Source organism: Somniosus microcephalus, chromosome 25 (assembly GCF_052327205.1).
Source record: "Somniosus microcephalus isolate GS21.2 chromosome 25, FLI_Smic_1.0, whole genome shotgun sequence".
Taxonomy (NCBI): Eukaryota; Metazoa; Chordata; class Chondrichthyes; order Squaliformes; family Somniosidae; genus Somniosus; species Somniosus microcephalus.
Genome location: NC_141011.1, coordinates 24,096,680 through 24,124,677, shown reverse-complemented (window position 1 = coordinate 24,124,677; position 27,998 = coordinate 24,096,680). Strand labels below are relative to the sequence as shown.

At 46.1% G+C, this 27,998-nt stretch overlaps 1 protein-coding gene across 6 annotated transcripts in view; it reads right to left on the bottom strand.

Annotated features, from left to right (window-relative positions):
• LOC147100541 (N-acetyllactosaminide alpha-1,3-galactosyltransferase-like) overlaps positions 1-27,998 on the bottom strand; it is a 56,409-nt gene that overhangs the window by 15,824 nt on the left and 12,587 nt on the right. For 5 of the 6 annotated variants that reach the window (XM_085966895.1, XM_085966893.1, XM_085966892.1 and 2 more), the window contains exon 2: positions 12,103-12,183. The exons of the other annotated variant lie outside the window; for it this stretch is intronic. In XM_085966895.1, coding sequence (XP_085823021.1) covers positions 12,103-12,183 — 81 coding nt within the window. The remainder of the gene's footprint in view (positions 1-12,102; positions 12,184-27,998) is intronic. 6 annotated transcript variants of the gene reach the window in all.

Below are 27,998 nucleotides of genomic sequence, written 5' to 3'. Positions count from 1 at the left end.
CCCCGACATAGCCCCAGAGAAACTGACAATGCAAAAACAACATACAACTGAAAAACGGCCTGAATTATGACCCACAATCAAGGCCACTGCTTCAAGGCAACTGTATAAGTTACATTTCTTTTAATTACATTGGATTTGAGGGGTTTTTCTTTGTGGTTTGAGAATTCCACAACTCAGGCTGATTTTCTATCCAAGCTGAAACATAATGACACACAAGTAGTTATAATGGGCATGCAGTGGGACAATGAGCTTATCATAACCTAAGTGCAGCTTTATCCAGTGCTTTTCTAGGCAAAAATGAAAGCCAAAAAAAACCCAAATTTATTCAGTGGTGAATTTAGAACCTTTTTGATGTGGAAAGTGAGCTCTGATGGTGCAAAGTTTATTTCCAACGGGGTTCTCAGCACCTGTCCCCCTGCAAGAAGTTTTGATTTGTGACTTTATTTCATGCATTTTCACATGCACTGTGATTCAGCATTAAGGAAAAGGAGTCTGAGAAAGAGCTCAGTCGCACCAAGAAGTGGAGACCCAGCGAGAGCTTAACGACACCAAGGAGCGTCACTGGATCCTGTTTTGTATGTCCTCATGTCCCTGGAATCTGAGCTTTACCCTTAATTCTCTGGCGTCTGCACCATGTCTTCTCATGTGACCAGTGTCCAAGTTGTGCACCACCCCAAGTACAGTTGTGCAAATCAGAGCACAGGGGCAAGCAAATCCACAGCAACTAGTAGCTCGTGTCAAAATAATCCAGGTTTTTTGTTAAAACTACACGTCACAAAAGAAGCTTTTACACAGCCCCTCGGTGTTCTCACTCACTGGGGGTGATTTTATCAATGGGGACGTGACGGAGGCGGGACTCCCACTTGTCGAGTTTTAGTCCCGCCTCCATTGACGTCTGGCCAACCCACACTATTTTCCCTTGATTGACCGTGTTAAGCCTGCCCAGCGGGCTTAGCTGGCCAATTAAGGGAAAGCTGGTGACAGATGACGTCAGTGAATGACATTGCATCTGTCAAGATTTTTTGACAGGTGAATTGTCAGCGTTTGATAGCTCTGTGAAGCTGTCACTCAAACACTGACAATCTAACTTCTAAGTTGAGTCCTTGTACTGAAGACTCACTTAGAAAGCTTTCCTGAGCAGAAAGCAGCTGCATTTAAGAATGTAGCGGCCATTCTGCATTCGCTGCTGGTGAGATGAGGCAGCTCCGCAGCCTAAAGGAAGAAGCAACGGTAAGTAATCTTATTAAAACACTACACTCACCTCACACAATTATCTCCGCACACATGCGCCCATCACTCACCTGCACACTGGACATTGACACCTCCAACCCCCGCAGACTCACGGCTCGCCTCGCTGACCCTGGCGAGGTTCGGAGCCGTCAGGAAGCCCACACTTTGGGCTGGATTTTCTCAGTCCTGAGGCGGGTCTGCAGGGAAAGTGGTAGAATTTGGGGGCGAGTGGCAAACCCGCCCCCATACCCTCTTGCCAGGAGGCAGGAAGCCGTACCACCCCGGGTCTAGTCTCCTTGGAGGCGGGTTGGGGGCAGGATGGGTACCCACTCCCAGATTCTGCCATTTTCCCAGCAGTCCCACCTCCATACCCACCTCGGCCCCCAATGTCTGGATGTTCAGCTGTATGCAAAGACTTCAGAGGGGTTGGTTTACACTACAGGACTGAATTGAAGGAAAGCATGGGTTTACAATGCTCAGTGGGGTAGATCTTGACTTTGTGCGACAGTGTAAAACAGGCGATAGCGATGGCGGCAGCCTGTTTTATATCGCTCCCTAATTTTTATTTCCATTGACTTACACTGCCACACAAGGTCAAGATCTACCTCAATGATTTTACATCAGAACAGGCTAAATAAAAATCAGTGACCCTCACAATAGAATTTGGCAGCATCCTTTGGAAGCCATGAAATAATGACCAGCCAGCTAGATTTCAAAGACAGCGCTTAAGCTGGGCTTCAGTAAACAGAGGCGGTTTGTTATAAAATATTTGAAATATGGTCATCACTTAGAATGAAGGCACACTCCCATCCCACCCACAAAACAAACACACGAGAGGCACTACAGGTCATGTATCAGAATAAATGATATGATAATAGATACCTGTGCATGGCAGTAACATAGTGAGGGGGGGGTTACGATGACATAATAATCTTATGAGTGGAGCTCATGTAGGCTACTGGTGTCACCTGTCATTGCCAAGAGCTACCCAATAACTCGGCGGTTAAATGCCAGCCCAGCCATTAAAAAGAGCGGGAAACGGGAGCAGAGGCGCCCAACTCAGCCGCTAAACAATCCCGGAGAAATATTTCAAAGTGACATCTTAGTCAGCACAAGTTAGGAACAGTGGATCCCGGGGAAATTAAGCCAAGTATTTAATTGACAATACACACACTATTTTTAACCATCATTTTAAATAGTTAAATAAATAAAAATATTCAGATTAGTAACTAATTGATTTTAATATCAAGCTAAAATCCATCTACTGAATATAATCTCGCCCTCGAGTGCTTCTATTATTCTAAAATTAAATTCTAACAAATAAATTAGAACTAGAAATGGCAATGTGTCGGGACTGTGATGTATGGGAGTCTGTGGAGTGCAGGATTGTCCCGGATGACCACATCTGCAGGGGATGTCTCTGCTTCGAGTCACTCCAGCTCAGAGCCCTTGAGCTGGAGTGCGAGTTAGAGACACTCCGGCACGCAAGGGAGGGGGGAGGAATATCTGGATAGTTTTCGCCAGAGTACAGTCACACCCCAGAGGAAAGCACAGGTGCAGGAAGGGGAGCGTGTGACTGTCAGTCAGCAGGGGAGGGGGAACCAAAGGGAGATACAGAAGGAAGTCCCGCAGACACTGTTCCTATCCAACAGGTACGAGATACCTGCTACCTGTGAGGATAAGGATCAAGGCTGCAGGGAGGATGGCCAGAATGCGAACCACGGCACCGTGGAGCATGAGACAGTCCAAGGGGTGGGGCGGAGCGGGGGAGGAGCAGATTAGAAAGTTTGTAGTCATAGCGGATTCGATAATTAGAGTGAAAGCTAGTGTATCTCTGCAGTCGGTACAGAGAGCCCAGGAGGGTGTGTTGCCTACCTGGTGCAAGGGTAAAGGATGTCTCTGAGCAACTAGAGAGTAACTTGGAAAGGGAAGTGGAAAATCCAGTTGTCATGGTCCATGTTGGGACCAATGGCATAGGGAAGAGGGATGAGGTCCTGCTAAGGGAATATCAGAAGTTAGGAACTAAATTAAAAAACAGGACCTCACGAGCGGTAATCTCAGGATTACTACCCGAGCCATGTGTTAACTGGCATAGGGACAGACAGATCAGGAAGGTAAATATGTGGTTTAAGGGCTGGTGTGGGAAGGAGGGTAAAGGTCAGACCAAGGTAAGGAATAAGGGTAACAAATACAGTTAAAGAACACAAGTATAAAATGGCTTAAAATAAAATGAGGGAAACAATTAATAAAAACAAATTACATTGCCTGTACAGCGATGTGCACAGCATCAGAAACAAAACACGGGAACTGGAGGCAATAATTCGTAGCGAGGAGCCAGATGTAGTAGTGATAACTGAAACATGACTACATAAAAGAATAGAGCCGGCAGTTAAATATTGTAGGTTAGAATGTATTTAGAAAGGACAGAGAAGGAAGAAGGGGTGGTGGGGCAGCTGTACTAATCAGAGACAACATAAAGACAATAGATAAAAAGGGACATAACTAACATTAAGATAGAAACAGAATCCATATGGATTGAAATAAAAGATAAGGGATAGATCATGTTAATAGTGGTAGTCTACAGACCACCCAATAGTGGAAGGGAAGTGTACTATGTAAGCAATCTATGATATGAGTAAAAAAATTGAATAATCATCATGGGAGATTTCAACTACCCAAAATAAACTGGTAAGAGGTAGGGAAAGGAGAAAAGGGAATGGAGTTTTTACAGTTTGTTCAAGACAACTTTCTTGCTGCCTGATCAAGTAATGGGAAATGAACCAGAGCAACTAAGAGAAGTGTCAGGGAACAGCTAGGCAATAGCAATCATAACATAAGTTTTAAAATGATGATTGTGAAAGACACAAGACAGACAAAGACTAAAGTAATAGACTAGAAAATAAATCTACATTTGAGGGGATTAGAATGGAACTAGGGAAGGTAAGCTGGAAAAAAAATTGACAGAGATGGTACAGCAGTGGATAATATTTAAAATGGTGATCAAGAGAGTTCAGGAGAAATACATTCCTCTAAGAACAAGAACTAGGCATCGGCAAAATACCACAGATGAATAAAGAGATAAGGGCAAAAATTGAAACTAAGAAAAAGGGCACAAACTAATTACATAGAAGATAAAGGAGATGATGACAAAAGGGAATATGAAGAGGTTAGGAAAGAAGTTTAAAAAATGGAAAGCAAGGAGGAACTACAAAATTAAAGTTGTCAAGGAATATAACAATATTAAAGTATTCTACAGACACAGAAATAACAAGTAAAAAAATTAGGCTAGGGAATAGGACAATTAAGGGATGCACAAGTTAAATTCACAGGTAATGACAGTGAAATGTCAGAAATACTAATAATTACTTTGCCTCAGAATTTTCCAGGGAGACCGATATGGTGGATATGATATTAGAAGAGATCAAAAAAGATACAATGACACATTGGCAAGACCGAAGCCATTGTCTTCAGGCCCTGCCACAAACTCCGTTCCCCAGCCACTGACTCCATCCCTCTCCCTAGCATCCGCCTGAGGCTGAACCAGACTGTTCGCAACCTTGGTGTCATATTTGACCCTGAAATGAGCTTCAGACCACATATCTGTGGCATAACTAAGACCTCTGTAACATCACCCGTCTCCGCCCCTGCCACAGCTCATCTGCTGTTGAAACCCTCAACCATGCCTTTGTTGCCTCTAGACTTGACTATTCCAACGCACTCCTGGCTGGCCTCCCACATTCTACCCTACGTAAATTTGAGGTCACCCAAAACTCGGCTGCCCGTGTCCTAATTTGCACCAAGTCCCACTCACCCATCACCCCTGTGCTCGCTGACCTACACTGGCTCCCGGTTTCAAAATTCTCATCCTTGTTTTCAAATCCCTCCATGGCCTTGCCCCTGCCCACCTCTGTAACCTCCTCCAGCCCCACAACCTGCCCCCCACCACCCCTCAAATTCTGCCCTCTTGAGCATCCACGATTATAATCACTCAACCACTGGTTGCTGTGCCTTCAGCTGCCTAGGCCCTATGCTCTGGAATTCCCCCCCTAAACCTCTCTTTCCTCCTTTAAGACACTCCTTAAAACCTACCTCTTTGACCAAGCTTTTGGTCATCTGCCCTAATTTTTTTATGGGGCTCAGTGTCAATTTTTTGTCTTAGAACACTCCTGTGAAGCACCTTGTTAAAGGTGCTATATAAATACAAGTTGTTGTTGTTGTTGAAGATAGAAAGTGGGGAGATAATTGATAAACGAGAGGATAAAACCACTGGTCTGGAGGGATTGCATCTGCACATATTAAAAGTTAGGGAAGAGATAGCAGAGACACTTTTATGCCAGAGGGCTGGAAGGCAGCTTAATGTTAATCCTATATTTAAAAAAAGATAGGACAAGTCTAGACCAGTTAACGTAATGTTGGTGGTAGAAATGATCATGGAATCTTTACTTAAAGATGTAATAGAAAAACATTTAGAAACCAAAAATATAATAAAGAATAGTCAGCACAGATTTCAAAAGGGAACGTCTTGCTTGACCAACCTTACTGAATTCTTTGAATTAACAGAAAGTGTAGACAAGCGTAATGCAGTATATATGGATTTTCAAAAGGCCTTCAATAAGGTATCGCATAGTAGACTCATGACTAAGGTCAGAGAATGTGGATTCAGGGGACAGATAGTGGAAGGGATAGCAAGCTGGCTACAAAGTAGGCGATAAGGGTAGGCTCAGACTGGCAGAAGGTGGGAAGTGGTGTACCACAGGGATCCGTGCTGGGACCACTGTTGTTCACAATTTACATCAACGATTTGGACGCGAGAATTGGGAATACACTTTCAAAATTTGCAGACGACACCAAATTGGCGGGTGCAGTTACTGCAAAGGAAGAATGCGACAAAATACAGGAGGATATTAAATAACTTGCAGAATGGGTGTGTAACTGGCAAATTCACTTCAATAAGTGTGATGTGGTGCATTTTGCTAGGAAGGATAAGGAGGCCACATGCTGCTTGGATAATAAGAGTCCAAATAGGCTAGAGGAGCAAAAGGATCGAGGGGTACAGATACACAAATCACTAAAAGTGGCAACGCAGGGGAAAAATGCCATTAAAAAAAAGCAAACCCAACACTGGGGCTCATTTTTAGAGGGATAGAATTGAATAGCAGAGAAGTTATATTAAACTTGTATAGAACTTTGGTTAGACCACACTTGCAGTACTCTGCAGCGTTCTGATCTCCCTATGATAAAAAGGATAAGAGGCACAGGAGCAAGAAAGATTCACAAGGATGACACCAGAACTGAGAGGTTATAACTATCATGAAAGACTGCACAGGCTGGGGATCTTTTCTCTAGGAAAAGAGAATGCGGAGGGGTGAACGGATAGAGATCTTTAAGATAATGAAAGGGTATGATAGGGCAGAAGGGGGAGACCAAAACTGGAGGGCAAAAATATAAGAGAGTCATTAATAAATCCAATAGAGAATTCAGGAGAAACTTCTTCACCCAGAGAGTGGTGAGAATGTGGAACTCGCTACCACAGGGAGTGGTTGAGGCGAATAGCAGAGATGCATTTACGGGTAAGTTAGATAAACACACGAGGGAGAAAGGAATAGAAGGGTTAGATGAGGCTCACATGGAGCATAAACGCCGGCATAGACCAGTTGGGCCGAATGGCCCGTTTCTGTTCTGTTGACGCACTGTAACTCGACTGAGTTACCAATTCCCACGGAACTGTACCCCAGTAAGAGCCAGCACCCTCAGGAAAGAAAGAGACAACACTGACCAAAAAACAAATTCCCCCACGTCAATTTTTTTCCCCTTAACAAATGCAATCCAAACAATTAGCAGTTGGGGCGTTGAGTTGAGCAGTGAGCAGGTAGAAATTAAATTACTACCTGACTCAAAGGTTTGGTGTTTATTTGATTTTTAAAACAAAAAAATTGTTCTTGCTTTTTGGGCATTGCTAACAAGGCAGCTTTTATTGTCCATCCACTATCTGATTGTCATCGTCATTCTGGCATTTTACAGTTAATAAAATCCAAAGTTCTCACTTGTCAAAACTCTCCGGTTTCAATTCAATTGAGAACGTTTTAATAATTTAGGGAGGTCCCATTTGGACTATGAACAGAATACAGACGCTTATAGTACTTGTAATCTCATAGAATAACATGAATGCCATCCTGCTCCACTAACCAACCTGCATTTGCAATGACATTCTATTGAAGTAGGCTTTTTAGTTGCTATCAAATTAGTCAAGGCATCCCCTCCATCAATGTGACTGAAGCTGTGGGTATCATACACTGTTACAGAAGCTTCTTACATCATTTTGGCAGATAATGCCAAATAAAAATAAATGACTGAGGAAAAATCCCCTAAATACAGGGAACATGGCAGACGGGGGCCTTGAGACACTCTCCCGATCTGATGCTAGAAGTGTGGCAGGATGGGAGAGGGCTTTTGCCCATCCTATGGTCCCAGCACTTTGGAATATGGTTGGGTGGGACAAAGGTGCAAGTGTCAGCACCAACTGATGTACTGCACTGGCAGGCCGGGAAAATGAGCCGATAAGACATGGCTCCAACACGCACCAGCAGCAAACTTCTTCGAGAACGATATAAATATGTTTCTTACTGAGATTAGGCACAGGGAGCGATGTATAGTGGGAGTCGGCTCAAGTACAATTAACCACACCAATAAACAGATTTGTTTAAAATTTTTTATTTAGCATCAAGTTGCCTCACATACATGAATCTCACTTAAAGGGGGGAGGCGAAATACGCCTCCTTTATGCCTGTTGGCGCCTCTGGGGGGCGCTAACGGGGCAAAGGGCTTATCGCCCGCACGGGGGCAGCGCCTGCCTAGAAATTTGGCAGAATGCTGAGGCGCTAGCTGATAGCGCCATGCCCTCACCGGTAGTGCCCCAGGCCGCTGCGGCTATAACGTCCTCACCGAGCGACGTGACCCCCTAGTGCCCCGTGACAGAAATCCGGCTGCAGCCAGTGAGGCTGCCACGGGCGACGTTAGCGACAGCCTCACGGGTTGCGACCCGGGCCGCACATCGCTGGCGGGGCAGTAATTAAAGGGGCAGTCCAGCTGCGCCCCGCTCCACCATTTTATTATTTTGGCCAACCTCCAGGTCAGCCCCTCTTGGCGGCCCTTGGCATGGTCCGTGGCCGCCATCGCGCCGTCCAGCACCATGCCATCCTGGTGGGCTAGTGGAGGCCATCAAACGGTATGCAGAGTGTGCAGCGTCCCTCCCCTTTAACGGAAGGGGACACTGAAACGTGTCAGCTCTACGCGTAGCAGCCACATAACGCTCCGGCGCAACCGCGCTTTGCACCCCAGACACCGCCCCGAGAGGAAGTGGAGTGCCCGAGATAGCGCTCTGCTTCCCTGCCGGGGCAATAAGCCCAACTTAGCGGCTAGGGTGGTATTCCCGCCCCGGGCACTAAATGTCTGGTGCTAATTCGGTTACCGCCCCCAAATGGGGAGTAACACACCATTCAATAATAAGAAATCACACAACACCAGGTTATAGTCCAACAGCTTTATTTGAAATCACAAGCTTTCAGCTGTTGGACTATAACCTGGTGTTGTGTGATTTCTTACATTTGTCCACCCCAGTCCAACACCGGCATCTCCACACCATCACCATTCAATAAGATCATGGCTGATTGAATCTTGGCTCAACTTCCCTGCCCACTCCCCATAACCATTGACTCCTTTATCGTTCAAAAATCTGTCTATTTCCACCTTCAAAATATTCAATGACCCAGCTCTTATGTTTATTAATAAATAGACATTCTTATTATGAACACAGCTAGCTTTTGCTAGACACTTTTATTGAGCCCATGTGGACTAGGTACAGTATCTGTAGAGGCAGCCATCTTGACTGCTGCCTTGTGGGTAGCCTAGTGCCTCATGGGTAATGTAGTCTTAATATACATACAGCTGGGTAGTGTAGTCTTATATATATACAGCTCTACAGCTCCACCTAGTGTCCACTATAGAATGACATGTTATTGATCATTACACCAGCCTCCACAGCTCTCTGGGGAGGAGAATTCCAAAGATTCATGACCCTCAGAGAAGAAATTCCTCATTTCCGTTTTAAATGGGTGCCCCCTTATTCTGAAATTATGCCCCCTAGTTCTAGATTCCCCCACAAGGGGAAACACCCTCTCTGCATCTACCCTGTCAAGCCCCTTCAGAATCTTACATGTTTCAATAAGATCCCCTCATTCTTCTAAACTCCAATGAGTATAGGCCCAACCTGCTCAACCTTTCTTCACAAGATAACCCCTTCATCTCAGGAATCAACCTCGTGAACCTTCTCTGAACTGCCTCCAATGCAAGTATATCCTTGCTTAAATAAGGAGACCAAAACTGTACGCTTTTTCTTGGGGTGATGGCTCAGTCCTTTCTGACAGGGGGGGGCTACCCTTGTTACTCTGTCTGAATTTAGAGCACTCTCTTATCTCCTAGGTGAGACGAGCACTTTACTAAGGGATAAGTAATTCCTTCTAATCCTCAAGTATTATATCATCTCATGGTTTTAATTTTACTCGAGCCTCACATTGGGTGCAAAATGTGACAAATAGGGTCGGGATCTCAAGAACCTCCATCTCAAGTATTTCCCTCCTGATGGCCATCTCTGGCAAACCAGACTGCTGTTCACTAGCCAGAGTGTGCCTTAAGCTTGAATACAGTTAACATACCAATAAATAGATTTGTTTAAAAAATTGATTTATTTAGCATCAAGTTTCCTCACATACACAAATTTCGCTTCAGGTGTCTTAATTCAGCAGACAGACATATAATTCAGCATCGACAGGCATACAATAGAACAGTAATATGGCCACATGCATTCCAGCTTATCCCCAATGATACAGTCGAGTCGAGTCGAGTCGACTCGACGTCATCTGACACAGTCAAGAGGCTTCATCAGCCCAAACTGCCTCAGATGTGGGGTTAACTCCCAAGTGCCTTCACAGCTATGTCCCATCATATCCCACAATGCAATTACCATATTAAATTTGCTCAATTACCCAATGGTAAATCTTCACTTAGGGTTGTTTCCATAACTTCTATACCCCACAAGCTCCAATGTAGCCTGCACTCCCATTCATCCGTTACTCAGAAAACACGCTTCAACGTGGTCAGTCCATTATCAGGTGTAAAATCTGATCAGTCAGAGAACATATTTGTTCCATATTCATATGTTTTCCATCGCAGAGTCAATTAACAGTTTCACAGTTTCAGCAGGAAGTAGCAGTTTCTAAATCTGTCATGGCAGCTTTGTTCAGCCTCGAGGGAACATTATGAGAGGGCGCAGTTTAGATACATCATAACAAGGTTAATATGCCTAATCATCACGCTCTCAGAACCACTCACATTCTCATACAAAGCGAAAGAAATAGAGTTTAGTTTGGAGGTCACTGAAAGGCTCATTTGATACAAAGTTTAACTCAATGGTACAGGAAGATCTCAGAATCCATTACATGACACATCCAGCCAGGGCCATATGGAATGAAGGGATGCAACCAGTGAGTGGCAACTCCCTAATCCGTAGGATCCCTCTCAAATGTGGGATGAGGTTTAACGACCTCACAAGGTTAGGAAAGGCAAGTGTGAGAGCTCTAAGCTGCTGTTAGTGTATATTTCAGACAGTAGAGGTATATTTACCCTAAATACACTAATGTACATGCAGGATTCTCTCATCCATTACTGTGGAATCAACCCTGCAGTATAAACAGGCAGGATCAACAGCAAAGGAACCTAGTAATATTACATAATTGCTTCCATTGCAAATGGTCTGTGCCGCATATATGGTACTCCACTGCACTCTGGTCTTTCTGAAAAACATCCTGAATCAATGCCACTTCATCACAGCTCTCCTACTGTCAACAGCTCCAGTTGTGATATCAGCACGCTGACGTTAGGTCTCGGTGACTACTAAATGCCCACAGTGCTATTTCAGCAGTGCTAAGCGCCTGCTATTTTCCTCGTTACAGGTATTTAGGGTAAATATACGTCTACTTTTTGAAATATACATTAACAGCAGCTTAGAGCTCTCACACTTGCCTTTCCTAACCTTGAGGTCATTAAACCTCATCCCGCATTTGAGAGGGATCCTACGGATTAGGGAGTTGCCACTCACTGGTTGCATCCCTTCATTCCCTATGGCCCTGGCTGGATGTGTCACGTAATGGATTTTGAGATCGTTACATGAATTTGGGAGAGGAATGGTGCCATCCATCTGTGGCGGCTAGAACTCTAGAATTCACCCAACACTAGAATCAGAGCAGATTCAACTGCTGGGGTACATTTCCACAAGCCCCAACAGCCATTTGCCCCCTTACCTGACTGACCATTATTCATACACAGGGAGTATCAATGGCCTATTTGGCTGTGGAGAGCATCACAGCTGACACCAATCTGATATCCACACATGAGCACTTTACAGGAGACATCACTGAACAGTGATTAGGAAAAGGAACTCCCACTGATTTTCACCCTAACCCCAGGAATGTGGAGACTTAAGTGCAGCAGCTCTACCTACTATGCCTCTCTTCCACGGCTATGTTCGCGCCCGAGTGGCCCTGGAGATGGAGCACGCGGTGTCCGCCAGCACGCTTGAGGCCTTCCGAGACCGGTGGGCGCCGTGGGGACTGGAGTGCATCGTCACCCCGGGCAATGTAATTTTAATTTGATTAGTTTTATTTTAAGTTCTATTTAATTTACAGTTAAGTGGTTCTAACCAAAAAAGAGGAGCTCTACCTACTACCAGCCAGGCTGAAAACCAAAGTTACCTTCAACAACAGAGAGACAATTCATTGTCACAGCCACCCCTAGGGCACAGAAAGAGGAATACCCTACCTGAAGAAAGCAGGGTTCACCACTGAATAGAGGATCAACATGAGAAGCAACAAGATGCATTTGTGTTTCATCACCAGGTACCTGAATAAAAAAAATCAAACCACCAGAGTCAGACATCTAGATGAATTATAGAATGTTACAGCACAGAAACTGGTCCTTCAGCCCATCCAATCTTCACTGCTGTTTTTTTCCCCCACGAACCATCCAGTTTAAATCCACATATCCTTCAATATTCCTCCTTTATAAGCAACTACTCAAGGCAGTCTTAAAAGAATTTACAAATTCGGCTTCAACAACTCTTTTGTGGTAAAGAATTCCAATTTTTAACCAGTCTCCATGTACAGTAAATATATTTTTTTTGTGATTATTTTAATTTTTTTCTCCTTTCATTACCATCTGACATTGGAAACAATCCATTCCTGAACCCATCATAATATTGAAGGCTTATCAGAAAGTTCTAAAGCCTCTCTTCATAATTCAAAGCCTGGTAACATCCATCACTGCACCTTTTCCATTGGTTTTAAATCTTTCCTCTACTGGAGAAGAAGAAACAGAACCCCTCCCAATAGGTTAACGGGCAGGAATTTCCTCAGAGCTGCTCCTGCTCTTCTGATGTAACTTTACCAGGTGTGCGACAGAAACCCTGTCTGTGTGGGGAAACTGGTTTCCTCAAGAGTTTCTAATTTTGTGCTCAAGGCGAGGGATAGTTAACGGTGGGGAACGGAACATGGTCCACCTCCGGCACTCTGTCAGCATCAAGCACACCCAGGTTAGGTATAGAACAGGTTAGATTGCAGAGTTAAAGCTGCTTTTACATTGCCATTTGCATTCCCGAAAATATTAATCTCATGCAACTCAGCTACAAGCCAGGACTTTCCAAAAGGGGCTGCTAGGCAGACTTGTTTTTAAAATGAGAGTTTTGGGAACAGGCAGCGCTAGCGTATCTTCCAGGGATGAGGGACTTCAGTTACATGGATAGACTGGAGAAGCTGGGGTTGTTCTCCTTAGAGCAGAGAAGATTGAGAGGAGATTTGATAGAGGTGTTCAAAATCATGAGGGGTCTGGACAGAGTAGATAGAGGGAAACTGTTCCCATTGGCGGAAGGGTCGAGAACCAGAGGACACAGATTTAGGGGGATTGGAAGAACCAAAGGCGACATGAGGAAAAACTTTTTTACACAGCGAGTGGTTAGGATCTGGAATGCACTGCCTAAGAGGGTGGTGGAGGCAGATTCAATTGTGGCTTTCAATAGGGAATTGGATACGTACCTGAAGGAAAATTAATTTGCAGGGCTACAGGGAAAGGGCAGGGGAGTGGGACTAGCTGAAGTGCTTTTGTAGAGAGCCGGCACGGGCTCGACGGGCCGAATGGCCTCCTTCTGTGTTGTAACTAGGGTTGCAAAGGGATGGAAAGTTTCCGGTAAATTTCCGGAAATTTTCCACGGGAAGTTTAGCTTGGGAATTTTGCCCAAAAAAGCACATGCTAGCATAATATTGTGTTTTTTGTATTTCTTTCTTTTTTTTCTCCCCAACAGGTCCTCTCTTAAAATTACTAACAGAGATGGAATCTTAATTATTAAGGAATTTCTTAATCAATATATGTTTATCTTCTTACTTGGCTTGTTTTAATAATTACAAGTTTTGTGTGTGACTGTGAACAAATGTGTCCTGATTGGTTGGATGAGCGATTAGCTCCCTCTATTTGTAATATTTGCATATCGAATTGTGATTGGCCTGCAGGCATCTGTAAGACTGCTATAGTTTTTTTAAGATCCAGGTTAGGGGTCCTGAGGGAAGTCATTTTATTTTCTGCTGATGTTGTGATGATGCAGTAAGTAAATCAGACTTTATACCAAATAAACCAGTTACTTGTTGAACTCTGTTGTCCTTCAATTTAAAATATACAAAATAATACACTATTGGTGATGTAGCGTCGTGTGTGTACAGGTCATGCTTCCATCACATGGAGCATCAGCAAAAATGTACTCACCCTGTTGCAATCGTGCTGATCGACCGCGGTTTGACAGAGATGAATGCCCTTTATTTCTCTGCATAGAACAATGCCACGTTTACCATCGGATGTGTGGAAGCATTTTACCCCAGGCATTAAAGATGGAAAGACTGTGTACATGTGCAAACACTGTATAAAGCCATATGTAAAGAATGTCACAAAGATGCAGCAGCATTTATCCAAATGCAATAACTTCACTCAAAGCTCACAGCAGTCAGTCCAGAGTTCCTCTGCTTCCATTCAAGATGATGGTTCTCATTCAGCATCAGGCTCCTTATCATCAGCAACTCCTGGCCCACTTGGAAGGTTCTTTGATACAATGGATAACCATAGCCAGAAGAATGCAGATGAGTGCCTTGCTCGAGCTGTATATGCAACAAGCTCACCCCTCATGCTCACAGCCAATGTGTACTGGAAGAGATTTTTCAATGTTATTCGCCCTGCATACTGTCCTCCCACCAGACATGCTTTGTCTACTTATTTGCTGGAGGCTGAGTATAACAGAGTCCAAGGAAAGCTCAAAGAAACGATAGCGATGGCAGACTGTGTTGCAGTTATCTCAGATGGGTGGTCAAATGTACGAGGGGAGGGCATCATAAACTACATCGTCTCCACTCCTCTCCCAGTGTTCTTCAAGAGCACAGACACGAAGGACAACAGACACACAGGCACATACATTGCTGATGAGCTGAAAGCGGTCATCAACGATCTTGGATCACAAAAGGTCTTTGCAGTAGTTACTGACAATGCTGCGAATATGAAGGCTGCTTGGGCTCAAGTGGAGGAGGCCTACCCTCATATTACATCTATTGGGTGCGCAGCTCATGGGCTTAACCTGCTCCTCAAGGACATCATGGGTTTGAGAACCATGGAAGCACTGTACAAGAGAGCCAAGCAAGTTGTTAAGTATGTCAGGGGAAAACAGGTAGTTGCAGCAACCTACAACTCCAAGCAAATGACAAAGAACAAGAACACCACACTGAAGCTGCCCAACAACACTAGATGGGGTGGTGTTGTCATAATGTACAACAGCCTTCTGGAGGGTAAGGAGTCGCTGCAAGAATTGGCAATATCCCAGTCTGGGGATATGGAAACCACCATCAAGAAAATACTGCTGGATGATGTGTTTTGGGAGAGAGCGGTTAGCAGCCTTAAAATACTCTCACCAGTAGCATCTGCAATTGCTCAGATTGAAGGAGATGACGCTGTCTTGTCAGATGTTCTCAGGCTTTTTACTGATTTAAAAGAACAAATCAGCATTGCCCTACCCACATCCCTGCTGCTCAAAGCAGAGGAGAAGGCAATTGTTCAATTCATACAGACGTGGCAAGAATTTTGTGTCAAGCCGATTCATGCTGCAGCATACATGCTGGAGCCAAAGCATGTTGGGAGACCAATACTTTCTGGAGAACAGATCAACAGCGCTTAGTGTGATTTCTACCCTCTCACACCATCTCAATCTGGATGTGGGCAAAGTTCTGGGAAGTCTGGCAAAGTTCTCTACCAAGCAAGGTCTTTGGAATGGGGATGGGATATGGGAATCATGCAAGCATATCAGTGCACATACCTGGTGGAAGGGACTTTGTGCATCTGAGGCCCTGTCACCTATTGCATCGGTGATACTCCAAATCCCACCTTCATCAGCGGCCTCTGAATGAAACTGGTCACTTTTTGGGAATACGCATACAAAGGTGCGCAACAGGCTGACTAACAAGAGAGTGGAGAAACTGGTGGCTATCCGGGCGAACCTACAACTTATTGAGCCAGATACAGAAGTGTCCACCACACAGCTAGACACTGACACAGAGGAGGAAATGGACACGTCAGATCCAGAGTCAGAGAATCAGGAGGAGCAATGAGGAGTAGAAGACTCAGAAGACTCATGAGTAGAAGACTCAAAGGGGCAAAATAAGGACAAATTACAGGCTAAATAAGCTGATGCTCTTTTTATTTTATTTTAGATGGGTCTTTTTTGTGGGGGTTCAATAAAGTTCAAAATTATAACCTAAATAAAGTTTTGAAAGCCTGTTTTTATTTGTATGGAACAGTATGTCTATTTTGACGACAAAGATAATAAGGGTCAGAGACAAAAACCATCAGTGTGCAAAAAAACTCAAAATTCCCAAAAATTCCCATGGAAAGTTTCCTCTTAAAAATTCCCAGAATTTTGCAAGCCTAGTTGTAACCATTCTATGATTCTATGAGCTTTCACAATGTCGAAGCAGCTTAAAGTTCATTTTGCCATAGCAATGTGTTCAGTCCAAACCTCAAAGCAGCCACACTGGTATTTTTTTTTTTTAAACCATTGAGGTGATTGTGGGCCACCTTCTTGAACCACTGCACTATATGGTGAAGGTGCTCCCACGATGCTGTTAGGTAAAACAACACCGGATTCGGATCCAGTGATGAAGGAACAATGATGATGAAGGAACAGGAGGGTGTGAGATTTGGGAGGGTTGCCTGGAGGTGGTGGGTGTTCCCGTGTACCTGCTGCCTTTGTCCTTCTAGGTGGTGGAGGTTGCGGGTTTGAAAAGTGCTGCTGAAGTAGTCTTGGCGGGTTGCTGCAGTGCATCCTGTAGATAATAAATACTGCAGCCACTGGTGAGGAAGTGGATGCTTTAAGCCAGTGAATGGGGTGCTGATCAAGTGGACTGCTTTGTCCTGGATGGACCCATCCAGGAAAGGGGAGAATATTCTATCACATTCCTGACTAGTGCTTTGTAGGTGATGGAGAGGCTTTGAGTCACTCGCCACAGAATACCCAGCCTCTGACCTGCTTTAGTAGCCACGCCATTTATGTGGCCGGTTCAGTTGGGTTTCCGGTCAATGGTGGGGGATTCGACGATGATAATGCCATTGCATGTCATGGGGAGATGGTTATTGCCCAACACTTGTATGGTGCAAATGCTACTTGCCACTTATCAGCCCAAGCATAGGGTGTTTATCCATGTCTTGGACTACTTAATTTTGAGAAATTGTGAATGGAGCTGAACACTCTGCAATCATCAGTGAACAGCCCCATTTCTAACATTACTATGGAGGAAAGTTCACTTAGGAAGCAGCTGAAGATAGTTGGGCCTAGGATGCTGCCCTGACGAACGCCTTTAACAATGTCCTGGGGTGGAGATGATTGGCCTCCAACAATCACAACCATCTTCCTTTGTGCCAGGCGTGACTCTAGCTACTGGAGAGTTTTCCCCCTTTTCCCCCTTGACTTCAGTTATACTAGGGCTCCTCGGTGCCACACACTGTCGAATGTTGCCTTGATGTCAAGGGCAGACACGCTCTGCTCACCTCTGGCATTCAACTCGTGTCTATGTTTGGACCAAGGCTGTAACAACGTCTGGAACCGAGGGGTCCTGGCAGAACTCATACGGAGCATCGGCGAGCAGGTTATTGGTCACGAAGTGTCGCTTGGTAGCACTGTTGACAACACCTTCCATCACTCTTCTGATGATCGAGAGTAGACGGATATGATGGTAACTGGCCGGGTTGGATTTGCCCTGTTTTTTTGTGAACAGAACATACCAGAGCAATTTCCACATTGCGAGTAGATGCCAGTGTTGTAGCCAACACTCCCGCTAAGCTGCACGGCCACGCAGCGGTCTGAAGGTCCCACGCAGGCTGCTCACCGGCTTTTCAGTGGAAATAACCACGCATGCACAAAATTTGAATGGGCCACGCAGCCAGTTAAAGGGATCGCACACGAAAAATAAATTGCAGGGAACATTGGTTGCAGCTGTACTGAACAGTTTGGCTAGGGGTGCAACTAGTTCTGCAGCACAGGTCTTCAGCACTACAGTCAGGATGTTGTCAGGACCCATAGTCTTTGTTGCATTCAGTGCACTCAGCTGTTTCTTGACGTCACATGGAGTGAAATGAATTGGCTAAAGACTTGCATCAGTGATGGTCGGGACCTCAGGAGGAGGCAGAAGGGTCCTCCACTCGGCACGCCCGGCTGAAGATGGCTGCAAACACCTTGGGCAGCATTTTCATTAGGCCGTGGAGGCGGGATTGGAGGCGTGTGGGGGGTTAAAATCCCAAAATCGGGGGGGGGGGGGGGGGGGGGGGCACGAACCCATCCCGCCCCCAACCCGCCTCCATGCCAGTTTCAAAGGAGGCGGATACCTGACCCACACTGGGACCCGCCTTCCCGAGCGGGAAGGGGATTAGTGCCTGTTAACAGGTAGTTAACAGGCAGTTTTTAGCCTAATCCCCATTTTCATTGGTGAAATGTGGGATTCCCGACGGCTCCAAACTACACCAAGTTAGCGAGGCAGGCCGTCGGGATGAAGGGCTTGGAGGGTTCGAGATGTCCGGTGTTCAGGTGAGTGATGGGTGCATGAGTGAAGAGGTAAGTGTATTTGGTGTGTTTAAAGAAGTTTTACTTACCTTTACAGCCTTCCTTCCTTCAGGTCTCGGGAGAACCTCATCTCACCGGCACAAAAAGCAGAATGGCCGCGATCTGTCAAAAATTGCAGCATTCAGCTTTCTGTTCCGGGGAGATCTCCAATTCCTTCCTCTCAGGATGAGAGTACAGATTGTCAGTGATTGACAGCTTCAAACAGCTGTCGAACGCTGATATTTCATCTGTCAAAAGGCCTTGACAGATGAAATATCAATCTGTGACGTCACCTGTTGCTGGGTGGCCCTTGATTGGCCTGCTGAGCCCGCTGGGTGGGCTCAACAAGGTCAATCAAGTCAAAATCGCGTGGGTTGGCTAGAACTCGATGAAGGCGGGACTACAACACTGAAAGTTGTAGTCCCGCCTCCTACCCGCCTCCTCAATGAAAATCCAGCCCCTTGTCTTTTGCAAATATGCTGGGCGCTGCCATCAATGAAGATGAGGATATTCATGGCGCCACCTCCTCCCATTAGTTGACCACCACCATTCACGACTGGATGCAGCCGGGCTGTAGAGCTTCGACCTGCCAAAATTCATTTCAAATAGCATTCTTACAGGCAACAGATGGAGGGGACTTTCATTCCATTAATCTGGGCTGGATGTGCAGAATGGACCCAGAGGTGAAATACATCCAATCCTCCATTCAAAGTATGATTAAATCACAAGGCAATTGCATTTATGCTTTAACACTGTGATTCATAAAGATGTCATTACACTGCAGGTGAGAATGGGCTAGCAGATCCCCGTTACACTGTGCTGCTTTCCGGCTATGGAAAATGGAGCTCTCTGCTCAGTGGTGTCCAAATGGTGGTTAAATTTCAAACGAACTTACAGTTTATAACATCTTTCACGTCGTTGGGACATCCCAAAGAGTTTCATAGCCAAAGAATTACCTTTTATGTGTAGTCACTGTTGTTTTGTAGTCAATTATGGCAGCCAATTTGCACACAGCAAGGTGCTACATACAGCAGTGAGATGAATGACCAGTTAATCCATTTTTCTATGGAGGGTGGTTGAGGGATGAATGTTTCCCAGGGCATTGGGAGATTTTTCCTTCACTTTCTGAAGCCATCATAGGAGCAGAATATCAGACACTCACCCATCAGTGGCATTTTCTTTTTTATTTAAAAGTATTCCTTCTTGGGATAGGGCAACACTGACAGGGCAGAATTTATTGCCCATCCCTAGCTGGATTCCTGAGGGCATTAAGAATCATCCTTGCTGGGGGACTAGTCACATATAGGCCAGACCAGGTAAAGGTGACAGGTTCCTGAAGGACATTAGTGACATTGGGTTTTTACAACAATTTGGAATTTTTCCTGTTGCTATACCACAAATTATCAGATTTATTGAATTCAATTTCACAACTTGCCATGATGGAATTTGAAGTCACAGGGCTGGATTTTGCAGGGGTGGATCAGCGTGCGTGAGCGGCGGCAGGTCAGGTGAGAAAGTGCTTTTTCCCCCCCCAGTAGATCGGGACCCCGCCGCCACGTGCCTTTCCCCGATGTCGGGTCTGTCAGCACTGAACAGGCCCGACACACAGCGGCGGGGGACCCAATTCAGGTCATTATGACCTTGTTTAGAAATGATTAACACATTTAACCTCAGCTTTTGATTTTATGAGCTCGCCCACGGTGTCCTCGCTGCTCGGGGATCACGTGTTAAGTTGAGGCGGGAGTTCAGTGGCCATTGAATCCGTTGTGGAGTTGACAGCTTCAAATGTGAAGTAAAAACTCCCACCTTACAAAGATATCTTCCCTCAGCCACAAGCTCTTCCTCACTGCATTTCCACAACAGATTCAAAACATTGCAAGTCTTTACACAAGTCTCCACCCAGTCTGACCTCTTTACCTCTCACCATTGACAGATCGCTTCTGTCATCTCTACTTCACCTGCCATCTATGCCATCAGCATGGGTGCCCTTTATACTCTCTCACCTTGGTCCTCAGAATTTCACCACAATCAGCCCCTACACCAGCAGCACCAACACCACCAACCTTCTCCGCAATCAACTGAAGTTACACAGGACATCAGCACCCAAGAACATTGCTGCCCGGGATGGCCTCACCATGGCCAGATTTACTTCACTTGACGCTGTACACCCTAGCTGCCACACGATGCACCAGGTTGGCACCACCCCACACCAACAACATAAAGCATCTGTACAATGTCCAAGCCATTCATTTCACACTCATGACTATTGCGGGGTGTACAATTATATCTCATCGTTCACTGCAACTCACTAAGCGACTTCCAAAGGTGCACACAAATCTGTCCAAGAATGCAAAGTGTTCAAAATAAAGGTTTCAATGTTTGACACCACATTAACAGAAACTTTACATGAACATTGCATAAAACACCCAAGTGCCTACCCTTGTGTGTTATTAGTTGGTATGATTGCACTAGGATGAGGGTGAGTGTGAGGGGTGGCTAGTGAGATGGGGAAGTGATAATGTAGATAGAGAGGATGGGTGGAGGTGCAAGGTAAGTTGGTGTAAAGATGTGCAGGAGTAGGGTAGGGAAGGCAGAGTGATGGGGATGTGATGAGAGGCACAGCAGGATGAGGTTGTGTAGCAAAAAGTATTTTGCCGATTAAAATTGGCTGTCATTATGCTTAACCGAAGGCCATGTTGCTGGGCAAATTCCGTAATCAACAATCTATTTACAGATAAGGAAGACGACAATGCGGTGTTATGAAGCTACAATCAAGCTGCCATTATGCTTGACCGAACACCGTGTTGCTGGGCAAATTCTGTAATCAACAATCGAGCTTTTGCAAACAAGCTATTTTCAGATAAGGAAGTAGGCAATGAGGTGTTATGAAGCTACAATCAAGACATCCTGAAAGGAGGCCTGCAAGGCAGAACACAAGTCAACGAGCTTTCCACAATGCACACTGAGTTGCTCATCACCTGTGCAAACTTTGCAACCCTCAGACATTGTTTAAGTGGCCTCAAGTCTGATATGGAGATAAGGAGATAAAGACATTGGGCCAGTAATTCCGGTCCCAACGCGTGAGTACGGACGGGGTACTCACGCGTGGGCCCGTTGGAAGTGCCGGATTTCAGCATGCACAGCGCATGCGCGGGAAACCGGCATTTCCTCCAAGGGGTTCAGAGGTCCAACGCGTGCACGCAGGACTCTGCGCGCATGCGTTGAACTCTGCGCGCATGCGTTGAACTTCCTTCTTTTTGACAGGTTTGCCCGTGTGCAAGGGCCTGAACTTTTTAGACATATAAAAGGAGGCGTAAGGACTTGATTCTTGAAGGTAAGTGGTCTATTATTTAAAATTATAACATTTTTTCTACAGCTTTATTGTTTTTAAGGACTTTACAGTAAGGTAAGTTTATTTTTAGACCCGATTTCTTAAAAAATTATTTTTTTCAAAACTTTGATTAATTGTTTAAAATAGTTTTTTAAAGTTATTTATAGTTTATTTAGTTATTGGGATGTTTTTTAAAATTTTATTTAAAGTTAAACTAGTCTTTTGGGCACCCGTACTTTTCATGAGTTTGACAGTTCTTACTATCAAACTCATGAATGAAGTTTTCCCCTCCCCAGATTGGCTGCACAGTGCTCACCTGATCCCAGCCGGCACATCGCACTAACTACGCCGCTGGATCAGGCAAGCACATCGCGCCGACATCTGAACCGGGCCAGTGACAGGAATTCCAAGCAGGCCCAGGCTTCAGATGTCGGTGCGCCGGGTGAGTGCACATCGGGGGCTTGCACGCGCGGCAAGCCCCCGATCCTAATTTCGGGCCCATAAATAACTGACAATAGCCAGTGGACTCAGGACACAATGGAAGAATGCCAACTTGACCAACTCCTCCCACATACCGCAGAAAGAAGGGAACGCCCCTTTGCAGCACCCAGACTGATTTACTGAGAAGAATAAAAGACAACGACCAAAAATATCTCTTCACTGCAGTCAGAAGGTGGTGGTTTGGCCAGTCATCTCGCCTGTGAGAATAGGGCTGCAGTCGGAAGAGAGGTGACTTGGTCGGCCAACCAAAGAACCTACAACCAATACGAACTGACCATCTGTGGGTGATCGTATGTATATCCTATCCGCAACATGTTAGTGGTGACGGGCATTGTATTGCAACAAGTTTAGTTTTGACATTGTATTGTACCCTTTGATCTCCGACATCTCAATAAAGTGGAGTTAAGTCGGAATCCGCGTTTGTGTCAATTACTTACTTATAATTCTCGGGTCAGAATCTTAAACCTGTGACGCCCCGAAAGGAAACATCTTACAGTTGAGTGTGGCTTTGTACTAACGTTTCATGATCTACGGAGATCATTCAAACATTTGCGTCACTGATCCCAGGTTCTCTTGACCACATCCCTGCTTGTGCCCTCCTCTGAAATGTGCAATCAGCCTGTGTTGTTCTCCTGGGGAGGTTTCTTCCGCCCACGGGAAGGGAAGAGAACCTCCCTGCATGCTGTGACTCCCTCCATAAGCATATGGAGGGTGTCATGGGAGAGCCTGGGTGCAGCCGTGCACCTCTGTGCAGTGATTATCAGTGTTTGCAGCACCTCAAATGCTGTAGAACACTGACAGCATAACCGTCAAAATAAAGTTGGCCATAGTCCCTTTAAGGAAACCAGCTGATGTGGCATCAAAGGGCAGGATTGGGTATTAAATATTCCTGGTTATAAAGTGTGCAGGAAAGGTAGGAGGTGGTGTGGCAGTATTGGTCAAGGAGAATGTTACAGTGCTGGAGAGAGAGGATGTCCTGGAGGGGTCGAGGACAGAATCTATATGGCTAGAGTTAAGAAATAATAGAGGTGCCATTACACTACTAGGTGTATTTTATAGATCACCAACTAGTGGGAAAGATATGGAGGAGCAAATTTGCAAAAAAATTACAGAGAGGTGCAAGAACTATAGAGCAGTAATAATGGGGGACTTCAACTATCCTAAAATAGATGGGAATAGTAAGCGTTAAGGATAGAGAAGGGGAAAAATTTCTGAAGTGTGTTCAGGAGAACTTTCTTGATCAGTATGTTTCCAGCCAGACGAGGGAGGAGGCATTGCTGGATCTGGTTCTGGGGAATGAAATAGGTCAAGTGGAGCAAGTGTCAGGCAAACATTTAAGGAATAGTGATCATATATGGTTTAGATTAGCTATGGAAAAGGACAGGGAGCAATCTAGAGTAAAAATGTTTAACTGGGGGGGGGGGGGGGGGGGCAATTTCAGTGGAATGAGAATGGATCTGGCCCGGGTAAACCAGTGCCGACAAAAGTTTAATGACCTCACATGGCAGGTCAAGGTGAGTGAAGGCTTCAGCAAATGCCATATCCCACCATCTGCACCACAAGCCTCACGCACTGCTCAATGCACCAGACCCCCATCACTCACCTAACTATCACCGCTCATACCTCACATTCATGGCTTCACTTCACCCTCACAACCTTAGTACAGCTTCAATATTCACACCCACATCTCACACTTTGCACACACTGACAGCTATTTAACTATGGCAAGCATCACCCAAACACAATGCACTACGCTCACTGACATACTTCCCTTTCTCTTGCAAGCAAAAGGTGGCACAGAACAGAAGGGAGCAGTGGCAGACAGGAGGCAGCCAAGCTGCTACACAGAACCTCACCAACCTGGAGGAATCCATCCTCAACATCATCGGAGGGGCAGTGATGGAGTCCGTGGCCACGGGAGAAGTTGAAGCCGTTGCTGATAATGACGGGATGATCATACCTAATCCTTCTCACATCCCACTTCTCCCTCATCCCACAATCTCTTCTCACTTAAAGCTGCTGATGGTGTATGCATGAATATCTAGCTTCCCTCCACCCCCCCCCCCCCCGACCCCTGCGCCTTTCAGATACCCAAGAACTGCCAGCAAGTCAGCCTGTCACTGAACTTGTGCAGGAGAGTGATGGAGGAGAAGACGACGCCACACAGTCACTGCATCTGACACTCGCAGACATCAGCTCAGAAAATGGCACTGCGCGACATTTAGAGGGTAGTATAGAGGTGGGACCTGCACAAGGTGAGGCACCAGGCATGAGTGGGTTGCAGCAAGACCAGAGGAAAAGGGTAGCTCAGGTGCCCATTCCCCGGAGGGCGAGTTTGCGCACAAGTTCTGCTGCACAGGACTCTGATGATGACCTCAATGGGGTGGCCTTCAGAAGAAGGGTGAAGGGCATGCACACAGAAATTCTAGGTACAATGGCAAGCCTGGCAGAGTGCCCGTCAGTGTCAAGGAGCATCGAGGAGTCCGGCTCCAACATTGGTCGGGGCTTTGGGCAGAGCTTGGAGCCCATGATTTACAGGATGGAAATGGACAAATCCAGGAGAGAACTTGTGGACCCACAGATGATGCTACATGTGATGGGCGATGTCGCAGCTTCCATTGCAGCACAAGCGGAAGCGACCAAACGTCTCACTGCTGTAGTGGAAGCTCAGACTGCTGCCATCATTGCTCGATTTACGAGTCTCAAAAAGGGGCTTGCAGGGTGTCGCAGAAGGCCAGCAATCTGTCATCCAACAGGCTGGTAGGGATGCCGAGGTGCTGCCCCGGGGGAGTGGCAGTGGGTCTGTGGAGCAAGAACCTGCCGTCCTCTCAGGATGACAGCATTCCTACTCCCACCAATGCCCTTGCCGCTGCCCATCAGCCAGCCAGCCCACACTGCTGCCGTCCATGCAGAGGTAGTGCAGTCTATAGTTGGGCCTCCTAGGTCCACAGCTGGTCGAGGTCATCGTGTAAGGCCATCTGCAGTCTCCCCCACTGAAAGGAAGCAGCCTTCCACCAGCCATGCTGCAACCACTGGGGGAGCACTGCGTAGGAACACTAGAGTAGGTAAAGGCACACAAACGACAGGCACCAAGGGAATGCACAAGGGTGATTAGTTGATATTGTAATGTTTATATGGATGCGGATCAGATAAATGTATTATTTTTGCTTGCAACGTGTGTTTTGTGGTGGCTCTCATTTCAGCTTTGTGCCCAGGAGGATACTGTGATGTTCTGTGACAGAGCGATGGTATGATGGGGAAGTGATGAGCAACAGGGATCTGTGGTTTAATTCACTGGAATCGGAGTCTGATGAGCCGTTCACAGACAGCCCATCTAGAATGGGGATTTGCTGCCTGCCTCCTCGTCCTCCTCCCGAGGTGGTCCCACAATCCCTGGTGGCAAGGGCTGCGCCCTCATGGTGGCCAAGCTGTGGAGCACGCAGCAGACCACCACGAAATGGGACACCCGCTCTGGCAAGTACCGGAGGACTCCTCCCGGGCTGTCAAGGCAACAGAACGGCTGCTTGAGCACCTCAATGGTCTCTGCTCGCTGATGTTCCTGGTGGCAGCATGGCTGTCATTATACGAGTGGTGGGGTTGCGGAGGGGAGTCATCAGCCAGGTGCAGAGCGGATAGCCCTCACCTCCGAGCAGCCACCCTTGGGTTTGACGTGTTGGCTGGAAGATTACTGGCACAATGGACTGGCGCAGGATGAAGGCATCATGACTGCTGATGTGCTAAGAGTGGTCACACAACAACTACTACACATTAAGTGAGTGGTAGCCTCTGCAGTTATGGAACATCTCAGGATTGTTATATGATGTCTGTAAAGCCACGTGTGTGCATTCAATGTTGCCCTGCGTCATGGGGAAGCCCGCTATCCTGGCAAAGCCACATGCACGCTTGTCCTGCTCGTCTCTGTTCAATGAAAAGACAATGTAGTCCCTTCTCCTGGAGTAGAGACCCTCTGTGACCTCCTGGATGCAGCGATAGATAGCGAACTTTGAGATGTTAGCTATGTCTCCTGCTGCAGACTGGAAGGATCCAAAAAGGTGAAGAAATTGAGGGCCATGGTGACCTTGAGGGCCACTGGGAGAGCCATGGTCACCCTGCTCTGAGGCTGCAGGTCACGTTGCAGGAGGCAGAGTGCTGTGACCACCTCCTTGGTGAAGCGGAGCCTCCTAATACCTCCACTTAAGCGGGGAGCATTGTAACAGAAGTGCTCTCGGAGGACCCCAGGTGGGCAAGGCCTTCTGTTGAGAGCCCTCCTGCCCCACCTCCTCTTCCCTCGCTGCCTCTGCTCCCTCTCCCGATGATACCCAAGTGCGAGTGGGACTGCAAATAGAATCCCCATGACTAAGTGGTGTGAGCAGAAGCCTTTAAATGAAAATGAAAGCTTTCTCCACTTGCACCAACACTCCCAGTCACCTTAGGAACTTTAAACAAGTTTAGAAAGCTGCAAGAGTTGCAGAAAGTTACAGAGCCAGTCAAACTGAGAAACCATGTCAACTGCAAGTTGTTGATGATGATGCCTTTACATATCACTGCTGGAGGCGCCGTCCTGATGCCAAACACTTGGTCAGCTGGTCCTGATTAAGAGCGGGCGCTAAGTGGAGTGGCGATGGCGAAAATGGCAGTTCATACGTCATGTGAGCGTCACAATCTGCCTCATTTCCATTTCTGCAGCGAACGCAGGCAGCGTCAGCGCTGCTAACCTTCCCAAAATGGCGGCCGCCACAGAACCAGCCGGAAGCGAGTCAGCCGCCATTTTTTCTTATGTCCTGCACTAAATCCCCAAATTTCTAGGCCTGTGTTTGAGTCTTCTGCCCTTTTTAATCCAGATATATATTTTTGCATGTTGTATTTCAGAATACTCTGGCAGAGCAGTTTCACTCCCTCCCTATGTATTGAATAAATTTGTATGGCAAACTCAGTCATTGAATTAAAAGGATAAAACTCCAAGATCTGCTAAATTGGAGGGCTTTCAGACAGGTTCAAAGGACAAGTGGAAAGATAGTCAAAATCTGTTTTCAACATTCAACTAACTCCAATATCTACCCTCCCAAGAAAGATTGAACCACGTCACGAGGGCTTTTGCTTTTCACCAGTAAAGTAGCTTTTCTTCCCCTCCCCACACCACCATATAGAAACTAGTTGAAGGGTTTATTTCAAAAAAGACCATTCCATCGCCAAAGTTGACAAGCCAATTGTTGATTAATAAATACACGATGACTTGGCAAGCAGGACTCCTCCTCCACTGCTGCCTTTGCCACTAACTACAACAGTGCGCGCACCAGCAGATATACATGTCAAGACTGGTTGATAACCCAACAGCACATCTGTGGATCGAACAGAAAGAAAGCAAGGCTACAGAATATGGTCAGTCAATCATAGTTAAGCACCAGAGAATGATCTCCACTGCTCACAGTGCGTAATAGTTTGATCAGTGGTTCTAGCGAAATATTAAATGTGTTCCTTTTCAACCTCTTTATGATTGCACTAGAAATTCCAACCAGAGGAAAACTTCTCCCATTTGTTTATGGAGGCACTGCACACAGTGACCAGAGATGATGACCCTCAGGGACTGGCTGGCTCCAGTACGGTCAAGATGAATTACAGGAAGATTCAAGACAGTTTAAGAAAACACAAAGACAGGAATTGCAAGCTGAAACAAAGGCCTCCCTAAACACAAACCTGGGAGCACAGAACTGG